The 16,560-nt window shown below is 42.4% G+C and overlaps 2 protein-coding genes across 3 annotated transcripts in view; one reads left to right on the top strand and one right to left on the bottom strand.

The window, feature by feature from the left end:
* The window catches only part of tanc2a (tetratricopeptide repeat, ankyrin repeat and coiled-coil containing 2a), a 29,691-nt gene extending 23,628 nt beyond the window's left edge, over positions 1-6,063 (top strand). For both annotated transcript variants that reach the window (XM_072443661.1, XM_072443660.1), the window contains 5 exons: positions 256-388; positions 627-718; positions 2,353-2,487; positions 2,627-2,727; positions 3,349-6,063. In XM_072443661.1, coding sequence (XP_072299762.1) covers positions 256-388; positions 627-718; positions 2,353-2,487; positions 2,627-2,727; positions 3,349-4,933 — 2,046 coding nt within the window. In that variant the 3' untranslated portion in view covers positions 4,934-6,063. The remainder of the gene's footprint in view (positions 1-255; positions 389-626; positions 719-2,352; positions 2,488-2,626; positions 2,728-3,348) is intronic.
* A 1,422-nt stretch (positions 6,064-7,485) lies between these two features.
* cyb561 (cytochrome b561) lies at positions 7,486-11,803 on the bottom strand. The gene is made up of 5 exons (XM_072443678.1): positions 11,587-11,803; positions 8,773-8,871; positions 8,588-8,691; positions 8,359-8,516; positions 7,486-7,718 (listed from the first exon to the last, which is right to left on the bottom strand). The coding sequence occupies exons 1-5, from the start codon at positions 11,789-11,791 to the stop codon at positions 7,526-7,528; spliced, it is 759 nt and encodes a 252-aa protein (XP_072299779.1). The 5' UTR covers positions 11,792-11,803; the 3' UTR covers positions 7,486-7,525.
* Positions 11,804-16,560: the final 4,757 nt, after the last annotated feature.

Raw genomic sequence — 16,560 nt, 5'->3', positions numbered from 1 at the left:
AAAAAGAAACAAACTGCCTGACATATTTAGCACCAAAAAAATATATTAAAATGCAGTATAAAAAAAATAAAAAAAAGTTATTAGACATAGCTTTAGCTGTACTGCCATCTGCTGACCAAATGGAACACCTACATCTTCTATTTTATGCACTTATGGAAGTAACTTTATATTTCAGCACAACATTGAAAGCAGTAATCTGTGTGTTTTTTCTTGTTCATCATAATAAAACTCTGTACTTTTACTGCTCTTCTTCAGGTGCAGTACTTGGTGGATCACGGAGCGTCAGTGGAACACGTGGACAGCAGTGGGATGCGTCCTCTGGATCGAGCCGTCGGCTGCAGGAACACGTCCGCCGTCATCGCTCTGCTCAAGAAGGGAGCTCAGATCGGTACGACTTATACACGGAGATGCAGCGTCGCCTCATTAGCTGTAGATTATTCCTATGTAATATTGTGTAACATTTCATTTAACAAACGGCACTAGTTCACATTTTGGTCACATAAACATAAAATGCATTGATCAGTCATACAAATAAATCTATACAATAAACAATATGATGTGATAAAATGCCAAACATTCATTACAGATGAAATACAATAGTGTTATGAATGTGTTTGTGTTTGTAGGACCTGCCACGTGGGCCATGGCCACGTCCAAGCCTGATATTCTGATGGTTCTGCTGAGCAAACTCATTCAAGAAGGAGACCGTTTGTACAAGGTAAGAGCCGCCAGTGTCACCAGTGTCACCAGTGTCACCAGTGTCACCGGTGTCACCAGTAGCACCAGTGTCACCAGTGTCACCAGTGTCACCAGTAGCACCAGTGTCACCAGTAGCACCAGTGTCACCAGTAGCACCAGTGTCACCAGTAGCACCAGTAGCACCAGTAGCACCAGTGTCACCAGTAGCACCAGTGTCACCAGTAGCACCAGTGTCACCAGTAGCACCAGTGTCACCAGTAGCACCAGTAGCACCAGTAGCACCAGTGTCACCAGTAGCACCAGTGTCACCAGTAGCACCAGTGTCACCCGTAGCACCAGTGTCACCAGTAGCACCAGTGTCACCAGTAGCACCAGTGTCACCAGTAGCACCAGTGTCACCCGTAGCACCAGTGTCACCAGTAGCACCCGTAGCACCAGTAGCACTCGTATCACCCGTATCACCCGTAGCACCAGTAGCACCAGTATCACCAGTGTCACCAGTAGCACCAGTGTCACCCGTAGCACCAGTAGCACCAGTGTCACCAGTAGCACCAGTGTCACCAGGAGCACCAGTGTCACCCGTAGCACCAGTGTCACCAGTAGCACCAGTGTCACCAGTAGCACCCGTAGCACCAGTAGCACTCGTATCACCCGTATCACCCGTATCACCAGTAGCACCAGTGTCACCAGTGTCACCAGTGTCACCAGTGTCACCAGTGTCACCAGTGTCACCAGTAGCACTAGTGTCACCAGTGTCACCAGTAGCACCAGTGTCACCAGTGTCACCAGTGTCACCAGTGTCACCAGTGTCACCAGTAGCACCAGTGTCACCAGTAGCACCAGTGTCACCAGTGTCACCAGTGTCACCAGTAGCACCAGTGTCACCAGTAGCACCAGTGTCACCAGTGTCACCAGTGTCACCAGTGTCACCAGTAGCACCAGTGTCACCAGTAGCACCAGTGTCACCAGTAGCACCAGTGTCACCAGTAGCACCAGTAGCACCAGTATCACCAGTGTCACCAGTGTCACCAGTGTCACCAGTGTCACCAGTAGCACCAGTGTCACCAGTGTCACCAGTAGCACTAGTGTCACCAGTGTCACCAGTGTCACCAGTAGCACCAGTGTCACCAGTAGCACCAGTGTCACCAGTAGCACCAGTGTCACCAGTAGCACCAGTAGCACCAGTAGCACCAGTAGCACCAGTGTCACCAGTAGCACCAGTGTCACCCGTAGCACCAGTAGCACCCGTAGCACCCGTAGCACCAGTAGCACTCGTATCACCCGTAGCACCCGTAGCACCAGTAGCACTCGTATCACCAGTAGCACCAGTGTCACCAGTAGCACCAGTGTCACCAGTAGCACCAGTGTCACCAGTAGCACCAGTAGCACCAGTAGCACCAGTGTCACCAGTAGCACCAGTGTCACCCGTAGCACCAGTAGCACCCGTAGCACCCGTAGCACCAGTAGCACTCGTATCACCCGTAGCACCCGTAGCACCAGTAGCACTCGTATCACCCGTAGCACCCGTAGCACCAGTAGCACTCGTATCACCCGTAGCACCAGTAGCACCAGTATCACCAGTGTCACCAGTAGAGTAGCACCCGTATCACATAACTCAGCATCACAATGAGCTGAACAAACCCGTATGTTCAGCTGGGGAAGGTGCGCGAGGCGGCCGTGTCGTACCAGTCGGCGCTCCAGAAGTTTCCGAGCGACGAGATGAAGACGTTTCGACAGCTGCGAGTGTCCGTGCTGCTCAACCTATCACGATGTCGCCGCAAGATGAACGTAAGGCTGTTTTTTTGTTTGATTTGAAAAGAGGACGCATAAAACATTTTGATGTGACATGTTTTTTTTACAATATGATTATTACATGATCAGTTTGGAGGAAACAAAAGACTCACAGAATAACATGTGTTTGTTTCAGGATTTCACTTTGGCTGAGGAGTTTGCCTCCAGAGCTCTGGAGCTCAAAGCCAAATCATATGAAGCCTTTTACGCCAGAGCCCGGGCCAAGCGCAGCCGAAGGTAACTATGGCAACATGAAGCTTCACATTCTGAAAACTAAACATAAATAGATTTTGTGTATTTATCCACTAACAGTTGAAATGATCTAATATAAAAATATGCTAAATAAAACAACTTCTTTCAATGTAAAATTACATATTATGTAACATAAGTGACGCAAAATCAACTTTAATGAGCTTTAATAGTAAACTATGTTCCCTTATCATTAGTTTTACTCAAAGTTAAATTTGTATTTTATTCCATATGTTAGTAGTAATTCTGTTTTGTCCTGCAACCGACTCCGAGTGACACATTTAGTTCTACAATATTACACAGTCACATTTGACATACTGTGAAATGTCACTATGAAGAGAGAAGTTTATGAACCTGTTTCTTTGACTTATTTTTAGATCAATGTCACTGTTTAACATGAACAAATGTAAAATCATGATCTTAAAGTTAATGTGCTTGAAAAACAGAGGGATAGAAACCATAAAGCAATTGACTTCTAATAATACTTATATTTAAATATGTCCTGTTATGTAGCCATGGTACATTCTACAGATTTAGATAAATATGTTACACACAACATCCTCACTAATATTTCAATATTGTCTAATGATGTCTCTCCTGTCTCGTCAGGCAGTACCACTCTGCCCTGGAGGACCTGTTAGAGGCCAGCCGCCTCTGTCCATCAAACCGCGAGATCCAGAGACTGCTGTCCCGAGTCAAAGAGGAGTGTCGCCAGGCGGCGCAGCAGCCGCAGCAGCCGCAGGACCCCTCTGCTGTCCCCCCCCCACAGCTTTACCAGCACAAGGTCTTCAGAGACGAGGACCAAGAAGAAGACACCGTCCCCGTGGACGCTGTCATCCAAAGTCTGGACTGCCACAGCGTCCCTCATGGTCCTTCTCCAAACTCTCTCTCTCCAACTCACATGTACCACCACGTTTCTAGCCCCGCCCACTCACCGTCCTCGTCCTCCTCCCCAAGCCACGCTCGCCATTTCAGCCCCGCCTCCTCGCCAGTCCACCAGCAAAGACTTAGCCCAATGTCAGAAAGTCTGCCTCAGTCCATGATCGGGATGCACCACCCGGAACTCCTCCAGAATCAGAGGTCTTTTCAGAAGCAAAGCACCGTGCAAGGCCAATGGCTCCAACCGGCCGCGGCTCAACTCGTCCGGTCGAGCCAGCCCACCGCCGCCGCCCACTCCAACATGGTGTTCGGGGGCTCCGCCTACTCGCAGTTTGCCCATTTGCCCAAAGAACTGGCTGAACTCGGTGAAGGTTTTCAACTCCAGCCTGGTTTGTCTTACCAGGATGAGATGGATTGCCAGCCCAGAGCTGCAGCGGCGTTCGGACGAGGGATGAACCGCTACAGCCAAGGCGCCCAGTTCGGTCGGAACCAGTCCAAAGCGGCGTATTACCCGATGGAAGTGACTGAAACCTCTAATGCAGGTCCACTCGAGTCGTACAACGATTACCAGTACCAATCGCAAGGAGGGCTGCGACGACCGCTCAGCGCACACCCGACCACTTCCTCTGCGGCCGCCTCGAACAGGCCGTTAATCCATTCTCAGAGCGTCAACGTGCGCAGCCTCGCAGGGCAACTTCCTCCGCCAAATGTATCCACGTTCCGGACTTCCGCCTCGGCTCAGCACGTGGACGTCCCACCGGACCCGCCGTTCACCGAAACTTACCACGATGATCCGTTTTTAGGCTCGAACGCTCAATCTGATCTGGGAATGATTGGGGGCGGTACTTATCCCGGGGAGGCGGGGCGTACCTCACGGAACACTCCATTTATGGGCATTATAGATAAGACGGCGAGGGTACAACCCCAATACCAGCCACAGTCCCCGCCCGCTTCATCGTCCTGTCTGAGTCCTTCTCGCTCCTGGGCCGTCTCCTCCGTAGACTCTGTCCTGACGTCTCCAAGCAAAGCTCCGCCCACTCAGCCATTTCCTCCTTCCATCGCGTACCATAACCGCAGCAACAACAATGCGCACAACGGCCATTATTACAACAACCAAAACGAGTACTTTGAAGTTACGCCGGTGACGGTGGAAAGCTCAGTCCAAATAGTCAGTCAGAACCCGTCGTATGTGGATGTCCGGCTCGCCCGCACGATGCCGGTGACGCACAGCTGCTCGGACCGGCCCTCTGAGCGCAAAACGGGCCCTACCTCTCCTGTCAAACCAAAAAGACCCTTTGTGGAGTCCAATGTATAGAAAACTACAGCTATAATGTGACTTTGGAAGGAATAGTACATGCAACGCTTTGAACAAACGAAGCTGAAGGAACGATGCAATAATTGTACAGACGTTTGGTTTGAATCGAGGGACAAACGGAGGACGAATCTGAAAATATGGTTCATTACGTTGAAAGTCGGATTCCAGTTCCAGGCGTTTTTGTAACGACTCCGCGGGAAAGGCGTGGCTGCTGAGCGCCAAAGTGCAGCCGTTTGGTTTGGGGCGTCTTGAACCAGACGGCGGCAGCACGTCATATCAGAAAGCACAACGAGTGACCCAGGAGTGAGATGAAAACACAGATCTGTGAAACTTCTTAGAGTTTCCACAAGCGAATAAAAGATGGCTGCGCGGCGCTGACGCCAGAGCCACGCCCCGCGCCATAACGTCTGAGGACGATGGAGTTATCGAGTAAAGCACTGACTTACAACAAGAAGAGTACGTGTTATTTATCTTTTTAAGTTATGTATGTGACTTTTGCAATGTAATGTATATTATTTTTAATTTCTTTGTGTTTTTTACATGTTTTTATTTCCGTGATTCCTAAAAGTGGCAATATTCAAACATCGTTCGTTACTCGCTTCAGTCCAAACGACTTTCCCAAATGCTGCTCTTTTCTTTCTTCTTATACTTCACAGTGCTAATTTTATGCAATGGCTAGCTAAACCATGCCTTTTACACGCGTTGCCATAGAGACGGTGCTGACGCGCTTCATTCCCCGGAGGCTTGACTGACAGATGGTGTTCAAAAGGACGTTGACTTAAAGATACTCATGCTGCTCACAGATGCCTGCTTTTGTATCGGTTCTGCTTTTTCCAGTCAATATTAATGCAAATGTTCCTTTGTCACGGTACAAACGCCAGCTGACCTCTGACCTCTGACGTTGAAGCGTTGAGTTGTGGCCGGGTTTGGTTTTTGTTGGACTGTTGCAAAGGCCCATTGCTAAAACACATTATTAGCATGTTGGATGTTCAAAGACTTGCTGAAAAAAAGATTAAAATGACCTCAGCTGATGAAAATGTATGTATTTGATTTAATATTTCAGACATGGGAGAATTAAGAGCCACAAATGCAGTCGACTACACAAAGGCCCGTTATCCATGATCTGTTCAGAGTGAGTCTAGTCCCATTGCCATAGCAATTAACAATTTGTAACTAAATAATAATATAGCTTAGTAATGGGCTAAAGTCCTCAAAATATCAGCTGTAAACGGAACTGAAACTCATGAATGGCCTGATCTGTAGAATCCATCATTTATTCTTTTCACTGACGTTTGAAATTGGTTTAATCAAAGATCAATAACATAATTAAATTTTCCAGAGGAACTAAAGTAAATGGCTTTTCATCCAGACATTTTTCTTACATTTTGACTTGTATTTTGTACAAATGTTGCTAAATAGCAAACACACTAATGACAAAATTTATTGAATATAAAGTCATTGTTTCTGCTAAACTTTCCCTGACAGTTCTTACAGAACATTCACAAGCCCGTGTCCTCTGACAGTGAAGTGTGACCAAATCTAAAAAGATGAGACAGTTTTAACATAATGCAGCTTTATTGGGATGTATTCAGATGCAAGCGACCAACAATATATTATACTATACTATACTACTGCCAGTAATCCACCGGAATGTTCTTGCACAAATAACATTTCCTTTATTGTTACATAAATAAAATGAATCCAAAGACATGAAACTACTCTGATGCAGAGGCATAATACAGTCAATCACATGAACGTCACTCAAATGAACAGCACATCACTGCAGTTCTGACAGGGGCTGCACAGGGGCCCGCTCTGTTGTATTAATGGGGCCCCACGTGACGTCTTCTGTGGGAGGACAATGACACAGGCACAAACAAGTTCAGGTTCTGAGTTCTTTGTATGTGCTTTGTCCTTAAAAAAGACAAGATTTAAGCCAATGTATTCAAAGTTTAGATGATGTCATTGGAAAGAGGCACTCGGGTTTCATCTTCAACAATCATAAACCGGAATAAATCATATTGTTATAGGAAATGAACCAAAAGTCTGACATTTAAAATGACAAACACTGTGTGGAACATCTAATACTTCAAAATAATATCACTCTAGTACAAATACAATGCAGTAAGAGTAAGTGTGGCTGTAAAACCTGATTTATAATAAAGAAAAATGAAATCTTTTGTCACAGTGGGAAGAAAACTTTTAACACAGGTAAGAGTACTGTTACTTCAATGAATACATGACCTCCCAGAAGGTCAAAGTGCAGTATAGGACCTGAAAGCTACTCCCCACCTCTGGATCTGAGGCAGGTGGAAGGTGCTACAGCCGCAGTCTTATTATGGCAACACCAAACATCAAAAATCACATGAATATTCACCAAACATTCAGCAGTTTCCGCTTTGATTCTGAAAATGCTTTGCGATATTCACCTTTGGATTTGGATTTGAAGCTTACACCTCCATTCTGACTCAACCCCAGTCAGTGACATGAAACATCTTTTAAAAGTGGAACTACAGCGGGTTTCATTGACCTCCCTGCACTGTTGGTTCAGGGCGTGGCGGTTCAGGGCGTGGCGGTTCTGGGCGTGGCGGTTCAGGGCGTGGGCGAGGCCGCGCCCTCTGTCAGGGTCTTGAAGTGCACAGACAGAGCCAGCTCCTCTGGGTTGGGGGGGCGTCTGTACTCTTCGTTGGTGATGATAAACGTGAGCAGGATGCCAAAGCACACCAGCACCACCCCCAGACTGTTGGCGAGCACGCCCTCTGGTGGCAGCGTGGAGTACGTCGTCCTGTCAGGAGAAGGACGGAGACTCAAAACATCATTGATTCATCTCTGACATGCTCATTCACTCATTTTCCATTGTTATTGGCCACTTACTTGTCTCCATGGAGATATTATTGCTTGGAATGTTTCTCTCACATTATGGCATTACACTTAATTATCATGATCAATTAACTCAGTTGACTGATTTCAAGAGCCAATCATATTTAATACAATTATTACTATTAGTATTGAACTATTGCCTGGGTCACGGGTTTATTGTCAATTATAGAAATGATCCGGTTCAGCATTTGTGAAATATGTTTTTTTTGTTTCATATTTCATTGCAATTAGAATGTAATAAATAGGCAAAACTGTCAGGGAGAAAGATGCATTGTGGGTGTTCGGATTCACATTCTGGAATCTGAACACCAACAATGGAATGAACTACAAACAAACAAGTAATTCAATCATGAAATCATCGTGAATGCTCTGATTGCAATTAGAGCCCTCACTATTGTTCCCTGCACGTGTCACACATCATCAGCCATTTACTGGTGGGTTTCAGGAGGAACCGGCCAAATGATAAAAGGTTCAACAAGTTCAACATTTCTTTTTTGCCATAAAGTTCAGTCTCAAATCTAAAACGGCAGAAGCTCCAAACGTACCTGATGCTGAACAGCAGCTTCTCCGTCATCCCCAGCAGGCAGCTCCCGATGGCCATCACCAGCAACACCACTCCGCAGAAGACGTGCAGCGGGAGGTACACGGCCCGTAACCATGCCGACGCCACAGGGAACAGGAAAAACATCAGGCCGAGCACCCACTGCGGTCATAAAGAGGACATTATGGCAGCGCTGAAGCAGAGGAAGCGTGTGTTCTGTGCGAGCCGCTCACCTGTGCGCAGAAGAGCACGAGGGTGGCCAGGCCGCACCAGCTGTGGAGCGAGTACATGTCCGGGATCTGAGACGCTCTGTGGAAGTCGAACACGGCCGCGATGCCTGGACAAGACACAAAAGAACTGATTACAGAGGGTGAACAGGGGAAGTGTGTCGTTTATTCATGACGCGTTGGGGTCTTACCAACGATGCTGACGATGAGGGCGAGCAGGTGGATGGTCCCGTGCAGCAGCTTGACACTTTTCTTGGACTCGTTGCGGAATACTCGATACACCAGGATGGCTGAAGGAACAGAAAGCACACACACAGGATTTGTTGGCAGACTTTTTGATAGATTGCTGAGCTTTTCTGTCCATCAGCCAATCACTAAGTCAGATGTGTTGGTGTCTGTGCGGCTGAAGTGGATTTTAAACCATTAGAATGAGTTTTGAAACTATTAGAATGAGTTTTGAAACTATTAGAATGAATTAAAGACCACTTTTGGACTAACTAATACATAACAATCACTAGATAAAGGAAGTTATGGATTCAGTCAAATCCGTTGAGCAAAAATCAGCCCAGTTCTTTTTTAAGAACTCTTTCATTTTAATCATGCTCAAAATCTGTGTGAAATATTAAAAAAATAATTCAACTGGTAATTCAATACTTCAGTAGATCTTTTTATGTGATACATTTGTATTTGTACTGCCTGTAGCTGTACTTTTACTTTAGTGACTAACTTCTATCCATTCACTAAACTATTGAGTGCACATCACTCATTTGTGCCTGTTTACGTTTCTTAAAAATACAAGGATTTCTTTGACTAAAAGTATTTGCATAGTGTGGGGAAGATAAGAATCGACACATATTGACTGCCTGTGTGTACTTTGCACGGCTCGTGAAGCGTAAAACTGGTTCAGGTACAAACCCAGGCAGTTCAAGCGTTTGTGTGATGGATGTTTGTGTGAGCCATGACCAGATGAAACCAGCTTTAGAGCGCTTCTGGCTCCCTCGGGTGCTTCTGTCTCTGCCTCAAACCACCTGATGACCTTTAGCTTTTATTGGAGTAATTCAATGTAATCGTGTAAAAGAACAGCTGCAGCAGGACAAACTGTGGAGAGAATTGTGTTAATGTTGTTTGCACAAGCACCAGGCGCTGTAGGTGTCAAAGCTCTGACAAAGACATGATTAGTACAAGTTTAATACTGTTTAATACAAATATTAGACATATGAGGAGGTATACTGTTTGGATATTTGTACAACTATTATTCAACAAACTGTAACTGAACTGAATGGTAAAGGAACGCCCAACACTCTCTGGTAAGTGGTGTTCTAAAAAGCAATAACCTCATGTTTCTCATCACATTATAGCTAAATAATCATTTTGGTTATTTTATATATTTATATATATCTCTATCTATATATATCTGCAGTCCCTGGTTTACCAGAATAAATTATACAATCATTTACACCCAGTTAACAATAAAAACAATTCTCCAAGTGCACTTTCTGCCCCAAACACACAACCACGTGATTAATACAACATGATCAACACAACCACATGATCAACACAACCACATGTTTAATACAACCACAGCATCAGAATTAAGTATTAACACTTTTATCCTTTGTCTTTTCTGTATTTCCCTTTTGCTTCACTCATAGATTACATGATCACAATTTTATATCTATATATTATTATATATTATCCTTTATATATATTTTCTTACTAATGTGTCATATTTACAGTGACAAATCTATTGACGAGGAAGAGCATTCTAAGAAGTGAAGTCTCCTGTAAGATAAAGATAAATGGGATTTGAGCTCAAACACAGTGTGTTCAGGGCAGACAGAGCAGTGTTAGGACGATCTGGACAATGTTCTCTTAATGCATTAAGTCAGGGGCCCGCGGCGAGGGCCCAGTCATGTCAATCACTCCACTTAAACCCTCCAACAGGAAACAACAGGAAACAACAGGAAACAACAGCCATGACATTGTCCTGAAGCCGCAGATCTATTGCAGCCGCAGTCATATTTGGTATTTTCATGCGCATTATAAAAATTGGACTTCATCAAATATGATTTTTAGGTGGTGAGAATTTTTCTGACGTCTTTTAATTCAATCCAATACATTAATTCATAGTCATAGCCACTTATTGCACATAGTAGTTTTGTGGCCTTATTTTTACTCTAGTGCTTTTTTATCATCATTAAGCCGAGCTACTTATCGACACTTTTGTTATATTAATTTAAAACATTTCAACATTCATCTCTCACCTTTCAATACGTTTTGTGCACTGATGTTTGCAGATGCTATTTGTATTTTTTTTTAACCTTTTTTGAGTTGCAGCTTATTTTATGTTTGAAAAGATTCCACTGTACATCACCTATTAAAATATGACCAAATCAACCCTTTTGGGGAAAAGATTTGTTCATGGAAAATATTGTCTGTGTCTGTGTCTGGTTCTTTAAATTAATGCTGATTAGATTTTCTTTCATTTTGGTGCAGAAACAGGCTCAGAACACGTTTTTCAATCTCAGGAACTGGACCCGACCCAGAGCCTCCCAAACACGCTCCATGAGTGACCGGTCCGAGTCTGCTGGACATGCAAGAACTGGGATGTTTTCAATGTCAAGGAAATGTGTCCAGATTCTTGCTAAACGGGGCTGTGCCATTATCATGCTGCAGCATGAGGTGATGTGGATGAATGGCACTAAATGGACATGTCCCCCATTGAGCATGTTTGGGGTGCTCTGGATAAGACCTCCTGCCAATATCCAGCAACTACAGAGGCCTTTTTGGTGGTAACACAGGATACGGAACTTTTCAGACCCCCACAACAAAACAAAAGTGAACATTTCAGAGTGGCCATTTATTGTGGCCAGCCTAAGGCACACCGGTGCAATATTCATGTCGTCTCATCAGTATTTTTAATGGATCGTCACAGGCCACAGGCCACTGTCGCCCGGGCCTCCCTGCTCAGACTGCTCTTCCTGAAGTGCAGTAAACTGACTCACCATCGCCCTGGAGGAAGACCAGCCCTAGCACCATGCAGAGGGGGTGAAGGTTGAACTCCTGGGCTGAACCGTCCCAGGCAAAGCCGCCCCTGTAGCGCCCCATCCACACCCCGGTCAGCACCACCGCCACCAGGCCTAGGACCTGGGACCCCCCGACCAACCACGTCAGCATGGAGCGGCGAGGGTTCGGGCCGCACTCGTCCATGGTCTGAAACACAGGACTGACCACAGGACTGACCACAGGACTGACCACAGCAGGGTCTCAGAATCTGGAACACACATTCAATGATCTACTTTTAGAATAGTTTCATCAATGTTTATATCTCTTCTTTGGGTTTTTAGGTTAAATCAGATGAATGTATTTGACAAAACAGAAGAATAAACATGAGTAAAAAAGACAGAATTGGACTAAATGCTACTTTACATGTCTAGTCCCCAGGCCATGATGTTAAATGGTAAATATAATACTGCCAGAGGGTCTCCACCTGTATTTGAGGATAAACTTAACCCCAACAGTATCATGTTTATTATGTTAATGAGAACTACAGCCTGATCACATAATGATGCCATCAACCAAAAAACATGATTTTAACCTGTTCATTTAGGATTTAGAAAATAACTCATTTGTGAAAAGACTGTAAACATGTTAATAAAGTTTAGACATAGCCTATCTAATCAGTGACGTGCAATAAATCGATAATATCATTTAATGCAGAAAAGTATAAGAGGAAAATAGCTGTGTCAAAGAAGAAGAAAAGCAGAAATAATCCAATAACACACGGGTTTCAGAATGATGAGACACTGTGGCCGAGCAAAACAAAATGCTGTATCTTTGGAATTGGGCACAAAGTCCTCAGAATGTTTCATATATAAGACGCATAAACACCAGGACGCGCACGAGCCCAATGAGCCATAATGAGCCATTCACGATCTTTAATTCCCCCGCGCGCATTTACTATTAGAGACTTTCCCCCGTTACGGCTGAATGAAGCATCTCCAAACGAATATTACTGGTTATTTTTAGTATATTTTGAAGAGAGTAATTGAGTACTCACCGGGAGTCAGATCCGCCTGTGTCCGTGTGTGTTTTGGAGCCTCCTTTATGGTCCTGCCCATGTGACACTGAGCAAACAACAAGAGGAAGAAGAAATGAAGCGTTTTCCACGTTTGTGCTGGAGTTCTGGAGAGACCAAAGCGTCAGCGCCGCGGGGTCTGTCGGGTGGGGTCGGGTGAAGTGATGACTAACATCTCTGGAGGTAAAGGTGGGTTGCCATGACAACCCCCGGAGAGCGTGCGAGAGGGGGGATGGAGGAGAGGAGAGGAGGAAGGGTGAGGATGACTGGGGACATTGAAAAGAGCATTATATTAGGAACGAGTGAGACTGAATGCAAAGTGCAGATTAAAGAGGACAGAAGCTGATTAGAAAGATGCTTCACAATGAGACATATGAATATGAAACAGATGTCTGCATGTCTGACAGGTGCAGGGCGACCTGACAGGTGCAGGGCGACCTGACAGGTGCAGGGGGCATTTGTCCCTAACCTGAATACTTTTGAGATCAATATTGTGGCTTATAATTAACAAAATGTAAATTGTATGTTATCGTTTAATGCTAAAAACCCCAAAAGCATCATGTCATCTAAAAACACATTAATACAGGGGGATAATTGCATCATTGCATCTACTCATTTGACCAAAGATAGAGTATTGTGCTTTAAAAGTGCTGATGGTTTGTATGTATACATTATATATATTATATAATGTATATATATGTATATACATTTGAAATATAGCTCTCTGTTTTGACACTAGTCACTGAGACACGTTTATAATGGAGGACATTTGAGCATTCCAAAAAGTATTTTTATATAATCATTACAGGAGAAAGATGCTTGTTCCCGTTAGGGGTCGCTATGGTGACTATGCGGGTTAGCCTAACACAGTGACTTTGGGCCTTTGGCGGGGCACACCCTGGACGGGGACCAGAGACATAGACTCACTGACAAACATACAACATCCACTCTCACATTCAATCACTGGGGCCAATTTAGAGGTGCCAATTGTGCCTCACACATGCATGTGTTTGGACTGTGGGGGGAACCCAGAGAGAACCCAGAGAGAACCCAGAGAGAACCCAGAGAGAACCCAGAGAGAACCCAGAGGGAACCCAGAGAGAACCCAGAAAGAACCCAGAGAGAACCCAGAGAGAACCCAGAGAGAACCCAGAGAGAACCCAGAGAGAACCCAGAAAGAACCCAGAGAGAACCCAGAGAGAACCCAGAGAGAACCCAGAGAGAACCCAGAAAGAACCCAGAGAGAACCCAGAGGGAACCCAGAGAGAACCCAGATAGAACCCAAAGAGAACCCATAAAGAACCCAGAGAGAACCCAGAGAGAACACAGAGAGAACCCAGAGAGAACCCAGAGAGAACACAGAGAGAACCCAGAGAGAACACAGAGAGAACCCAGAGAGAACCCAGAGAGAACCCAGAAAGAACCCAGAGAGAACCCAGAGAGAACCCAGAGAGAACCCAGAGGGAACCCAGAGAGAACCCAGAAAGAACCCAGAGAGAACCCAGAGAGAACCCAGAAAGAACCCAGAGAGAACCCAGAGAGAACCCAGAGGGAACCCAGAGAGAACCCAGAAAGAACCCAGAGAGAACCCAGAGAGAACCCAGAGAGAACCCAGAAAGAACCCAGAGAGAACCCAGAGGGAACCCAGAGAGAACCCAGATAGAACCCAAAGAGAACCCAGAAAGAACCCAGAGAGAACCCAGAGAGAACACAGAGAGAACCCAGAGAGAACCCAGAGAGAACACAGAGAGAACCCAGAGAGAACACAGAGAGAACCCAGAGAAAACCCAGAGAGAACCCAGAGAGAACCCAGAGAGAACCCAGAAAGAACCCAGAGAGAACCCAGAGAGAACCCAGAGAGAACCCAGAGGGAACCCAGAGAGAACCCAGAAAGAACCCAGAGAGAACCCAGAGAGAACCCAGAGAGAACCCAGAGAGAACCCAGAGGGAACCCAGAGAGAACCCAGAAAGAACCCAGAGAGAACCCAGAAAGAACCCAGAGAGAACCCAGAGAGAACACAGAGAGAACCCAGAGAGAACCCAGAGAGAACCCAGAGAGAACGTGCAGGGCCAGGTTGCGTGGATTATGTGTCTATACTTCTCTGATTGTTATGTTGATTTATATTGTAATATTGTTATATTGTTATATTGTTATATTGTTATATTGTTATCTTGTTATCTTGAATATTGTTATATTGTTATGTTGTTATATTGTTATATTGTTATGTTGTTATCTTGAATATTGTTATATTGTTATGTTGATTTATGTTGTTATATTGTTATGTTGTTATGTTGTTATATTGTTATGTTGTTATGTTGTTATATTGTTATATTGTTATGTTGTTATATTGTTATGTTGTTATATTGTTATGTTGTTATATTGTTATATTGTTATGTTGTTATATTGTTATATTGTTATGTTGTTATATTGTTATGTTGTTTTATTGTTATGTTGTTATATTGTTATGTTGTTATATTGATAATTATGTTGTTATATTGTTATATTGTTATGTTGTTATGTTGTTATATTGTTATATTGTTATGTTGTTGTATTGTTATGTTGTTATATTGTTATATTGTTATGTTGTTTTATTGTTATGTTGTTATATTGTTATGTTGTTATATTGGTATGTTGTTATGTTGTTATATTGTTATATTGTTATATTGTTATATTGTTATCTTGAATATTGTTATATTGTTATGTTGTTATATTGTTATGTTGTTATGTTGTTATATTGTTATCTTGAATATTGTTATGTTGTTATGTTGTTATATTGTTATATTGTTATGTTGTTATATTGTTATGTTGTTATATTGATAATTATGTTGTTATATTGTTATATTGTTATGTTGTTATATTGTTATGTTGTTATATTGTTATGTTGTTATGTTGTTATATTGTTATGTTGAATATTGTTATATTGTTTTGTTGTTATATTGTTATGTTGTTATATTGTTATGTTGTTATGTTGTTATATTGTTATGTTGTTATATTGTTATATTGTTATGTTGTTATATTGTTATGTTGTTATGTTGTTATATTGTTATGTTGTTATATTGTTATGTTGTTATGTTGTTATATTGTTATGTTGAATATTGTTATATTGTTATGTTGTTATATTGTTATGTTGTTATATTGTTATGTTGTTATATTGTTATGTTGAATATTGTTATATTGTTATGTTGTTATATTGTTATGTTGTTATATTGTTATGTTGTTATATTGTTATGTTGTTATATTGTTATGTTGAATATTGTTATATTGTTATGTTGTTATATTGTTATATTGTTATGTTGTTATATTGTTATGTTGTTATATTGTTACGTTGTTATATTGTTATGTTGTTATATTGTTATGTTGTTATATTGTTATGTTGTTATATTGTTATGTTGAATATTGTTATATTGTTATGTTGTTATATTGTTATGTTGTTATATTGTTATGTTGTTATATTGTTATGTTGTTATATTGTTATGTTGTTATATTGTTATATTGTTATGTTGTTATATTGTTATATTGTTATGTTGTTATGTTGTTATATTGTTATGTTGTTATATTGTTATGTTGTTATATTGTTATGTTGAATATTGTTATATTGTTTTGTTGTTATATTGTTATATTGTTATGTTGTTATATTGTTATGTTGTTATATTGTTATGTTGAATATTGTCATGTTGTTATATTGTTATGTTGTTATATTGTTATGTTGAATATTGTTATATTGTTATGTTGTTATATTGTTATATTGTTATGTTGTTATATTGTTATGTTGTTATATTGTTATGTTGAATATTGTCATGTTGTTATATTGTTATGTTGTTATATTGTTATATTGTTATGTTGTTATATTGTTATGTTGTTATATTGTTATGTTGAATATTGTTAGATTGTTATGTTGTT

This window comes from Eucyclogobius newberryi, unplaced genomic scaffold, assembly GCF_026437365.1.
Source record: "Eucyclogobius newberryi isolate DKJ021-1_F unplaced genomic scaffold, fEucNew1.0.hap1 SCAF_13, whole genome shotgun sequence".
Taxonomy (NCBI): Eukaryota; Metazoa; Chordata; class Actinopteri; order Gobiiformes; family Gobiidae; genus Eucyclogobius; species Eucyclogobius newberryi.
The sequence above is the reverse complement of the archived record's forward strand: the minus strand, read 5'-3'. Positions and strand labels throughout refer to the sequence as shown.

Coding starts and splice junctions, on each gene's coding strand:
- cyb561 (XM_072443678.1), bottom strand. CDS start 11,791: ATGGACGAGTGCGGCCCGAACCCTCGCCGCTCCATGCTGACGTGGTTG. Junction 8,692..8,772: donor CCTCATCGTCAGCATCGTTG/GTAAGACCCCAA, acceptor TGTCTTGTCCAG/GCATCGCGGCCGTGTTCGAC. Junction 7,719..8,358: donor AAGCTGCTGTTCAGCATCAG/GTACGTTTGGAG, acceptor TTCTCCTGACAG/GACGACGTACTCCACGCTGC.